Genomic DNA, 12,082 nt, shown 5'->3' with positions numbered 1-12,082 from the left:
CCGGTGCTTTTGTGCACTGGTGGGATCTGTTGGCCTGGCCTGCGGGGATTGGCCAAAACCATCTCTCTGACATCCCCCGAGGGGTCCCGGATTGCGAGGGTGCAGACCAGGCCGAGGGACCCCACTGGTGCATCATTGGGGTCGAGGAGGGCTCCAGGGCGTGTCCAGCCTGTCTCGCCCATTCCCAATCAGCTGGACCCCAGCAGCAAGCTAACCTACCGGTCGGAATGTCTGCCCTCTGATGGTCAGTGTGCGTCATAGCAACTGGTTGAACAGTCGAACACTTAGCATCTTAGGCTTTTATTATATAGGATTAAAACATCTTAAGGTCATTATACTACCTTCATCAGAAGAGCGACATAGCTAAAGTAGAATTAAATAAGAGGAATATTACAGTGTTATATAGTATAACCTGGGATTTTTCATACTTTTGTTTGTGGAAGGGAGAGAAAAGGAAGACATCAGAAGATGTGTAGGAGTCTATGATAAGGTAAGGGCCTGATAAGGTAAAGGGGATCTAGGAGGCATTTTCAAGAGGAAGACCTATCTACATCAGTTTTCTTTCTTTGAAATTTTAAAGGCAAAAAAATGCACTATGCTTTATAAAAAACAAACAAAAAAACCCCCAAACTTTTTGTTTTCCACCCTTATAACTGTTCTGTATTATGATACAGTTGCCCATTAAATCAACCTAATAACATACAGGTTAGTAATCCAACGATTTTCAACCTTTTTCATCTCATGGCTCACATAAATTACTAAAATTCTGCAGCACAAATAACATGTGTTTTGCAGACCTCATAAAAAGAAGGTATAATACTGATTTAGAAAATAATAATAGTAATTACCTATACTTTTTGTTCCAAAGTGACTTTAAATAAAAATCAGGTTCCTGTACTTATATACAAGGATTTAGGATATTAACCAATCAGATACAACATTATTATGTGACATGACCAATAAGATGCAACTCTATTATATGACCTATGTATTTATGGTTTAAGACTGGGCATTCACACCAGATGGCTATTGTTTTTTTGCTATTGTCATTTTTCATTTGACAATCTAAGGGAAAAGAGGTAAATTCCGACTAAATAGTGCATGGTTGAAAATCGATGCAGTAAACAATTCTTTGTAAAAATAAAATATCGATGAACTAATTAGCCAAATTAGATACAACATACACAATCCATAATTATATTACAAGAGGCCTGATGCACGAAACTCATGCAAGCGGCTCGGCACCTGCCACTGCAGCTTCGTTGGAAGGATGTCCGGTCTAATTGGCATATTACACTTTTATTATTATAAATTACTAGAGGCCCGGTGTATGAATTCGTGAAATAGTGGGTCCAGCCAGCCCGCCCCAATTGGGGCTGATCAGGCTGGGCCAGCCGGGGGAGGGACTGTGGGCAGCTGGCCAGCCAGCCCCGCTCCCTGGTCGAATTCCCGGTCGCGGAGACAATTTGCATATTACCCTTTTATTATATAGGAGGATGACCTCTTCACTATTAATATCACTTATATAAGAAAATAATCTGATAGCTTTTTCCTCTTTGAATGCTTATGTACATAATATGAAATTCTCTGATTTAACAGTAAATAAAACATATTTTTATTTTCAACTTGAAAATGAACTTAACTGCCCTGACTGGTTTGGTTCAGTGGATAGAGCGTTGGCCTGCGGACTCAAGGGTCCCGGGTTCGATTCCAGTCAAGGGCATGTATCTTGGTTGTCGGCACATCCCCAGTAGGGAGTGTGCAAGAGGCAGCTGATCGATCTTTCTCTCTCATCGATGCTTCTAACTCTATCCCTCTCCCTTCCTCTCTGTGAAAAATCAATAAAATATATTAAAAAGAAAATGAGCTTAACTCACCAATGCTGGGTGGGCTACCATAGTTAACTGGTGACTCAGGTGGTCTTCCACAATGCAATGCAGCCAGAGCAGATCCTTTCCACACAACATGCTTGCAGCCTATTAAACACACATATTTATGGTTACAAAGATAGGGCACAAAGCCAAACAATAAGAAAAGAATGTCTAAATGCTATTAGAAATTTTTTCATACTTTTGTTTGTGCGTAGTAAGGACTGTCTTCCAGCTCCTAATAAAGTTTGTACTCCAGGAACACTTTGTGGAATTTCTTGTTCAAGAAGAGGTCCTAATCGATGACATATTTGCAGCAAGTGATCAGGTGCTAAATGTCTGTAATACTTCACCTATTATATAAAAGACATGTAATATTTGCTAAATAAAGTGATATAGTTCTTTATACCAAATAAATACTCTTTAAAAAATACAGTAATTTGTTCTGGCTAGTCAACATTTCATTTTAGTTGGGAGAATAGTTCATGTTTATTCTGTGAAATCACTTGACTCACAGAACAGAACAGCTACCCAACCATCATTTAAACCACAGAGGAGGAAAAATACAAAAGAACTAATGTAACTTAAATATACCAAGTTATAAATTAACAGATGCTAGTCAATGCAAATACTGAACGATGAAAAAAATATATAGCATTATAATCTAAATGGAATGTCTTAGTTTAACATTTTAATTTTCAAAAAAGTCAAACTACAAAATAAAATGTTTTATATCCTTGATATTATAAAGAGTATCTCCAGAATAATTCAGGATTAAATAAACTTGACTGTTATTGTTTTCATTACAAAATTTTAAAGACTTAGAGAGCATCTATGCTGAGTTTTATGATTTACCTAGAACCTAACATAAAGGCCAAATTCCAACTATTAACTGAAACATATTTTGACTTGTATAAAAAAAAACACCTACCTACTAGAAAGTTTGAGCATTTCTGGAACAACTTGAAAACACTGCTTAATTTATGCTACCATTTGAAAACACGTTATGAAATGCTAATTTACTTATCCTACAGTATTTTCAGTAAATAGACAATATTTGCATATTAATCTAAAGAGAATTAGAGAAAATAAAGTATGCTATTTTATCACTTTATATTTAGAGGTTATCAAGTTACTAACAATTTCTCATTGTAGTACCTAAATAATAATACTTTCTAGTTCCGCTGTTTTCAAAGTGTATTCAGAAAATCTCTGGGAGTTCCTCAGGCAAAAATTACAAATAATAAGACACTATTTACTTTTCACTCTCATTTTTTTCATGAGTATTAGGTGTTTTCCAGAGGCCACATGACATGTGATGTTACAACAGAATGAATACAGAAGTATATATAAGAATCTGTCTCTATTAAGCTAGACCAATGAATGTTCTAAAAAAAATGTAAAACAACTCATCATGTAAAAATGACATTATTCTCACAAATTTGTTTTGGAAAATAATTATTTTATTTTAAAAGTTAATTATAGTAATGTGGGGGAAGGTCAATGGGGAAAAAAGGAGACATATGTACTACTATCTGTAATACTTTAAACAATAAAAAAAAAAAAAGAATGTTGATGTATGGCCTTTTGCCTTTTTCATTCTTCTCTGTTTACCTTGCATTTTTACATTTTGTTATAATCATTCACATATGTCATATATTTATATATATGTAACTTTTATATAACATATACAAATTTTCTATCCTGTCTTTTCTCCATAAAATATTTGTCATTCTCATGTTAGTATATGCTTTATAAATAAAATTAAATGACTGCATATTAAAAAAATAAAGTTAATTATAGTACTGTGAAATAAATTTAAATAAAACATTTTAAAATTTCTATTTTTTAAATGATAAATGAGATTATAATCTACATAAACAAAGGAATTTAAACAATTTTTATTCATGTAAGGGGGTTCTGAGGCCAAGAAGTTTGAGAACTGCTACTCAAATTCATTTAGTAATGGCAATTTTAGTATGAACTCCTTATAAAACTTATTTGGAGGAGATGTGTGGGGATTAAATCATTTCATTCCATCTTGTAATAACTGTCATATTCTACTGAAGACCATGATGGTATTTTTAAAAACTTAGCTAGTATTCATCCTTCTAAGCTGAAACTAATTGAGAGGAACTTACTTTACTTTTCCTCATAATACACTCCTGTCATGGAGACTGCATGAAGCCATACCATCACACTGTGATTTAAAATTATACAGTCTGGCATACAATAGATAGTCAATAAGTACTGATAGACTAAATACTTCTGAAAAAGAGGTTCTAATACAAATTATACACACTACATCTCTGCTTTTGAGATTCACAAAGCACAATGACATTAAAGCCTCTGAAAAATCTTAAAACTATCTAATTGTGTTTAATGCACAATTTCCCAAACTCATTAGCTATAGTATCCCTTTTTCCCTATTAGTATCATCTTGACCCCAAAAAATACTTTTTCAAATATCTGCTTCAGTATGATTAGCTAAATAGAAAAAGCATTTAAAAGAAAATACCAAAATAAGAATTTTTAGATATGTTTATACTATTCTCTAATCTTCCTATTTTGCTTACAATAAAATTTTAAAAAGTATCTAAAATATTTATGTCCCTTCCAGATCTAAATTTGTATATGATAATTATTCTAATGTGACTTCTTTAAATTGATCAAAATTCCTTGTAAAATTTTACTTTAACAAGAAAGTTGATTACTTCTTAATGTTAATTCTGTGATGATCCTGTAGTAGTGTCTTTTTGCAAAATACATTTCAGGTAACAAACCTGAAAATCCTTATTGCAGAATTTCATCTTTTAATAAAATATTATGAATCCACTTTTTCCTAAATATTTTCTTGATGATTACAATTTTTCAAAATCAACTTTCATTTTAGTTACAAAAGATACTTTCAATGCTTAAACTTCTTATGCTTCCTGGCTTTTGAGACTTTATACAAGCTGATCTCTCTGCTTAAAATCTATTCTTTACCCACCCACCTCCACTATCACTCTCTTTCAAGTCTCAGTCAATGCTTTACTGCCTTACCTGACCTGTTACATTACCACTGCCTTCTTTTGTGTTTCCATAGTACATTATATAATCCTTCCCAAATGTTCCTTTATGACCCCATCCCCAACAGTTTGTAATACTTATATTGTATTAATTTTCCTTAATAATACCCAGACCTCAGTGGGAATCTAATGATAGTTATGTTCCTTTTCCCCAACCCTGAAAAAACCACATATATAGTTACTACCACAATCTTGCCTTGTTTAGGGGGTTCATAAGACCCCTGACACTATACTAAAACTGCCAATTTACGGTCCATGTCCTGCATAAGCATGAAATGAGACCCTGTTTACCTGTCAACCCAGTACTTAAATGCAGTACTTAGACTGAGTGCTTAATAAATTGTTTAAAAAATGAAGACATGAAAATATACAGAAGCACTGACTTCTCTTCTATTTAAGCCACTAAACAGTAAGTTCCTTATGGTCTGAGATCCTGGACACCAGCTCCAGAACTCCTTTTCTTCACACTCTATACTCTCTTCTTGGACAGTCCTTATACATATCACACTTTCTTAGAAGACATCTTTCTTTGAAATCCCAAAGCCTTCTCAACTCATCATGTAAAAATAAACTCTTAAGCCTCATGCCAAAACCCTCCAACACGACAACACCATATACACAGCCTCAAATCAAGATGTCATTTTTTTATTTGCCCATTCCTCCCTCCTCCCTCATTCCCAATATCCAAGCAGTTTCACCAAATCCAACTGATTTGTCCTTCCCATCCTTAAATGCAGCTCTCTCTCTCCTTCACCACAATAACAGCCCAACCTCAAATCATCTTTGCAATAAACTCCCATCTTTCCAACATCTACTTATGTCTTCTACCTCAATCAAATCTATTCTCTATTTTCTTTGAATGAATGCTCTTTCAGAAAACATGTATCTGGTCAAGTCACCCTTACCTAAAAGAGGCTTTCCTTATTCTTAACAGATTCAAATCCTTAACATTGTCTACAAACCCTGACACACATTTCTGGTCCATTCCTGGTTCTCTGCTTTACCAGGCACATTCCCAGCAATACACCCTTCAGCTCCACTGTCTACATTTAGACACACCCATCTCCTTTCAGGTTCTTTACCTGCACTCTCTTCAGTCAGGCTTTTCCCAGGTGATGAACTCATTTCCCCACACCCGCTTCACACAACTCTCTATATGCTTTAGATCTTCCCTCCAGTGTAATTTTATGTTTTCTTTTACCCTATTCAGTCTGTATATATCTTGGCTGCATACACTCAGTGACTTTTCCTTAACTCATGTCATCAGTTTATGATTATACATTTTAAATTCTCAAGTTCACCACAAACTATAAGAGAACAGGGACCATATATGCCCATCTGGTCCCAACTTTGTCACACACAATACATATTAAAGGAAAAAATTAAAATTATCATTTGCTACGGTCTTTTTCTAAACATTATTCTTCATGAATATTAACCCATGCCACTACTGACCTATGTATGGTCAATATTTAAAAAGTAAAACCAAGAACAAATTTAAAAAGTTAAAATAGCTCATTATGGCTACACATATATAACTTTTAATTTTCAAATTAGTAAAAGCCCTATCTTTAATATTAAGCCTTTTGGGGTTTGAACAAACTATTACTTTATTTACTTACACTAATAAATAATTTAAAGAAAATTAAAACAAAAAGGAAAACTTGAAATGATATTCTAATAAACTGCCTTCTCCAAAATATCTATATTTGAATTCTCAGTAACTATTTATACATTATCATTTGGGAAAAACAAAACACAACTTGACATCCTCAGTTCTAATATACCCATTATTTTCCATGACCAGAGCTGCTTTCAAGCTCTTTAGATATTCAACACATAAAAATACATGACCAAATTATGAAGTTAAAGTATGATAAATAGTAATAACACTTACAGAGCTAAAACATAATGACTGAACACTAAATGCTAGCCCTTGGGGTAAGTGTGGTAAGTTTTACATATAACAACTAAGTTAATTATTTTAAAAACCCTAAGAGGCATGTATTATTATTATTCCCATTAATAAAGAAATTATGGTGCAAAAAAGTAAAACAACCATGAACGGTCACACATTCAGGGGATGGCAGAGGTGAGAATAAAACCAAGGCAGACTAACACCAGAGCTCATTCAGACTGCCCAACCCCACAGCACCTATTGCTTCAGATATACATATATCAGTGTGCAAGCAAGCTATAAAGGAGACATTTTATATAATTTTAAAATGACATTAAACTGAGCCAGAAAAAGAAACGTTTTAAAGTTCATTCTCACTACTAAAAAAGAATAAGCACAAGAGCATAATTTCCTATAGGTAAAGGGGAACTTAAAAATCTAAGGATACAAGTAAAAGATAAAACTAATACTCTACCAAAATGGCTGAAGGAAATCAATCCTACTTTTGTACATTACTAAGATTAAAATTTTAAACTCTTAAATTTAAAAAGAGGGAGGTCTAAGCTGACAACGAAGTAGGTGGGAGGTACACTCACCTCCTCCCGAGAACAAACTGGAATTAAAACTAAGTTATAGAACAATCATCCTGAATAACCAACTGAAGACTAGCGGAAGAGAAGTCTCATAACCAAGGATTTACAGAAGCCACATCAAGACTGGTAGGAAGGGCAGAGACGTGAAAAAAACTGGTCCTGCACCCACAGAGGCAGCTGAGGGGCTGGAAGGATGTCTTGGCCATAGGCTCTACCTGAGAAGCGTGGAGTGGACACCCAAACAGCCCCCCACCCTAAACCAGCTCAGAGCACCAAAAGCTAGGAAGAGGGACCCACATAACATTTGCTGTGAAAAGCACCAGGGCTTCTGACCAGCAGGGAGAGAGAGAAGTCCACTAAAGACACAGGGGCCAATGAACAATGAGATATCACCTCACACCTGTCAGCATGGCTATTATTAAGAAATCAACAAACAGCAAGTGTTGGCAAGGATGTGGAGAAAAGGAAACCCTAGTGCACTGTTGGTGGGAATGAAGACTGGTACAACCACTGTGGAAAGAAAGCAGTGTGGAGTTACCTCAAAAATTAAAAAAATCGAACTGCTTTATGACCCTGCAATTTAACTTCTGGGAGCTTATCTGAAGAAACCTAAAACACTAATTCAAAAGAATATATGCACCCCTTTGTTCACTGCAGCATTATTTACAATAGCCAAGATTTGGAAGCAGCCCAATTATCCATCAGTAGGTGATTGGATAAAAGGGCTGTGGTACATTTACATAATGGAATACTACCTAGCTGTAAAAAAAGGAAATCTTACCCTTTGTGACAGCATGGATAGATCTGGAGAGCATTATGTTAAATGAAATAAACCAGCCAGAGAAAGACAAATACCATGTGATTTCACTCATATGTGGAATCTTAGGAACAAAATGAACTAACAAGCAAAACAGAGACAGACTCAGAGCAGGCTGACAGCTATGGTGATGGTGGGAAAGCTAGGTCAGGGGTGTGGAGGTATTGAGCAAAAAGAAAAAGAAAAAACTCACGGGGACAACATCATGGTGACTGCCAGGGAGAGGCGAGTGGGGGATAGTGGAGGAGGGTGTAGTGGGGATAAATGGTAATGGACGGAGACCTGACTTGGTGAATACACAGTGTATAGATCATGTGCTATAGAACTGTGCACCTAAAACCTGTATAATTTTAACCAGTGTCACCCCAATATATTCAAAAAAAAGGAATAAAAATTTAAAAAAAGTTTCCTCTTATATGTGGAAAAATTAAAAATAAAGTTACAAGAGAGGTATAAGTACATTACACCAAAAGGGTTAAGACTGTAAAATTTGATTACTATTAACCTAGACCAGTGGACTGGCCAGAGCCTTTTCAAACTTTTCATATCCCTGCCCCTACCTCCAATACCAATTGAGAATCACTTGATAACAACAATCTTTTGTTAACTGTCTATAATTAATGGCTAAAACCTGAATTAAACTTAATTATCCTTTTTGTAAGTATATTACATTATATAAAACAGAGGTCAGCAAACATATTCTATACAGTGTCAGATGGTAATATTTTAGTCTTTGGGAAATACTATCTATATGCAACTCTTTTTAAAAGGTATTAACTTTAGCTTAGGAGCCTTGCAAAGCAGATCTGCACAGTTTGCCCATGTCATCCATAATTTATCCACCCAGATATAAAGAATGACCCTTGGTTCTAGTAACCTTCCCAGCAATAGGGGTAATACAATTCTGCAAACAAAGGCAACTGTGCTCATACTTTCTCCATCTTGGCCCAATCATAAATCTGTAGCACTCTTTTCCCAGACTGCATATATAAAATATTTCTAGAATTATCAATTACAATTTGAACAATAGGATAATCTCCTGAAAATATGAATTGTAGCAAGGAAGAACCAAAGAAAAGAAACAGCTCTTTGAGTGGTTTATTCTCCTGCATTTTGCGATAAACCAACCTGCTTCTGCATGGTATGCTACTTCACATTAACAGCCATCCCCTCCAACCAAGAAAATTTTCTCATTATCAGTGGGAGGTATTGTTTAAATGTAGGTGTTATCAGTGGAACGAGAATATAAAGAACCTGGAAGCCACTATATTCTACCAGATATACTATCATTAAGAACTTCTCTAATCAACTTTTAAAGAAAAGGTCAAGGTTTGATTAAGGGCTCTAAAGTCAGATCACCTAGATTTAAGCTTCCAACTGAGCATGGGAAAAACATTTTACTTCAAGTCTCAATGTCCTCATCTGTAAGACTAGGACTTTAAGATCACCACCTTGGGAGGTAATCATAGTACCAAGAGGTGCTTTTACATGTTGCCTTTCATGTTAAAAAAAATCTTTCTAGACCTAAACAAGGAGAAAAAAGGTCATCTTTTTAAGGATCTTTTCCAAGTGAAACTAGATCAACATATTAATTCCAATGACTTAAATTTACCTCTGAGAAAATGCCAGTCCTTTGTCTAGCATATAAGAGGTCCCTATGAAAATAAGATCCACCTCATAATTACCACTAGTATGATTTGATTTGACTAGGTCCTTCATTTCTAGAAAAGCTGATTGGTTCTAAAAAGAGTGTTTTTCAGATTGTCTCATCTATTTTCTCACCATTTTTTCAGATCTGAAAGGCTACCTGTTTTTGCTTTCTGCTCTAGTTCTGAGTACTAAAAGGTCAGCTTAGCCCTGGCTGGGTGGCTCAGTTGGTTGGAGCGTCATCAGTACACCAAGGGTTGTAGGTTCGATTTCCAGTCAGGGTACATACCTAGCTTGCAGTTTTGACTTCTAGTCAGGGCAAGTATGGAAAGCAAACAATAGATGTTTTTCTCTCTCCCCTCCCTTCCTCTCTCTCTAAAAATTAGTGAAAAAAGAAAAAAAAACACACCATATCCTCAGGTGAGGATTAAAAATAAGTTAATTAAATTAATAAAAGGTCAGCTTAATGGGCTTTATTTACTATTTGTATGACTATTTAGCACATAAACAAAAATCCATAAACTTAAAAAATCTATTTGCTATTTAATCACTTTATAGGCCTATTATTAAAACCCAACCCCTAAACTTCTCAAAACTTCTAGTTATAATTATAAATTTCTTACCATTATTACAAAGTATATGTTAAATTTTATCTATATTCATTAAAGCAAGTGTACGTTTTTTCTGAGTAATTTTACTAATAGCATCTTCACATAGACAAATATATGAAACTAGAGGCCCAGTGCACAAAATTCGTGCACAGGTAGGGTCCCTAGCAGCTGCCGGCTGGGTCCTCCATTCCCCCGGCTGCCTGCCACCAGTGCCGACCAGGGCGGGGCTGGCCCAGGGGAGGGGCCTAGGGTATTTGGCCGCCTCCCCCTCCCCCCTGCCCCGAACTCCCAGACAAGGGGACAATTTGCATATTAGGCTTTTATTATATAGGAAGGATACTCTGTGCCAAGTATTCTCCAAATTTATTTATCTTCACAAACGAGTATCTACCCACTTCACAAGTAAAGAAAACTGAAGACCAAAGGTTATGTAGTATGTCCAAGGTCATACATTTAAAAAGAAAAACAGTAATCAAACCCAGATCTTCCAATTTCAAGTTAACTGTTATTTTTATTACATTACAGTTTCCTTCTCAAAACATTACCCCCCCCCCAATTGTCACATGTTTCATGATTATAAACTTACTAGAACCCATATAACCACTTTCAAGTCAAATCTTCTAAGCTGGGAAACTGTTCTCAGAAGTACTCTTACTTGCCTATGATTTATTTATAATTAGATGTATAATGAAATTAATATAGAATAGTATTAGTTGTCAAAACTGATCTTGGTGGTCTATTTACTCTTAACTGCGAATAAACACACTTGAAAGACTGTCTTATACTCACAATTTAGTCGACCACCTAAGAATTCATTTAGATAATTCAGTCAGTATGATAAATACAATTATCAATACAAATTTTTCATTTAAAGAAAATGCAATATTGCTTTCAAATTTTATTCATCACAAGCTATATTCTGCTAAAAAAAAAACAAAAACAAAAAAAACAAAAACACCCAAACCTATCCAGAATTAAGGTTTCCACAAAACACAAAGATGCTCTATAAAAATTAATTTGAAACACAACAAAGCTTAACTAAATACATTTTGAAGTTTTGTTTTTAAATCAAGTCATATCTGCTAAGCAAAATTTGTGTAATAAAAACTCCTCTTTAAAACACTTATTTAGTAATTTAAAATTCAAATTTATAATTCTGTTGAAAAAGTTCGTATCTATTAATTTAAAGATGGAAAATTCTTAAACAGTTTATGCTTAAGATGCCAAAGTAAGTAATTTTAAGAGAATGCCCAGTTTCATTTTTAGTAATGTTTCAGTTTCAAACACTGTACTCAAAATAACACCACATATACAAAAGCAGTAAAGTTGTTTCAGAAAATGTGTATTTCTCCAAGTTGCCTAGAATTTATTATTTCCACACCCCAAAACTAAACTAGAACCAAGTGACACAAGCAAAGATAAATATTTCTTGCATTTACATTATAGCCTCTTATTTATCCATGACAGAGACCAAATGGATCATGCCACCATGACAACAGGCTGTCTGGAGTCCAGAATCACTACATGGATTTTTTTATGTGCTTCCTTTGCAGAAGGCTGCCACCATTTACGCTGTTA

At 34.8% G+C, this 12,082-nt stretch overlaps 1 protein-coding gene across 6 annotated transcripts in view; it reads right to left on the bottom strand.

Annotated features, from left to right (window-relative positions):
- PHIP (pleckstrin homology domain interacting protein) overlaps positions 1-12,082 on the bottom strand; it is a 158,021-nt gene that overhangs the window by 139,118 nt on the left and 6,821 nt on the right. For all 6 annotated transcript variants that reach the window (XM_059701139.1, XM_059701137.1, XM_059701135.1 and 3 more), the window contains 2 exons: positions 2,071-2,221; positions 1,878-1,976 (listed from right to left, as the gene is read on the bottom strand). In XM_059701139.1, the coding sequence (XP_059557122.1) occupies positions 1,878-1,976; positions 2,071-2,221 (250 nt within the window). Of the gene's footprint in view, positions 1-1,877; positions 1,977-2,070; positions 2,222-12,082 lie in introns of those variants that run through there.

This window comes from Myotis daubentonii, chromosome 6, assembly GCF_963259705.1.
Source record: "Myotis daubentonii chromosome 6, mMyoDau2.1, whole genome shotgun sequence".
Classification (NCBI taxonomy): Eukaryota; Metazoa; Chordata; class Mammalia; order Chiroptera; family Vespertilionidae; genus Myotis; species Myotis daubentonii.
This window is presented reverse-complemented; position numbering and strand designations above follow the sequence as displayed.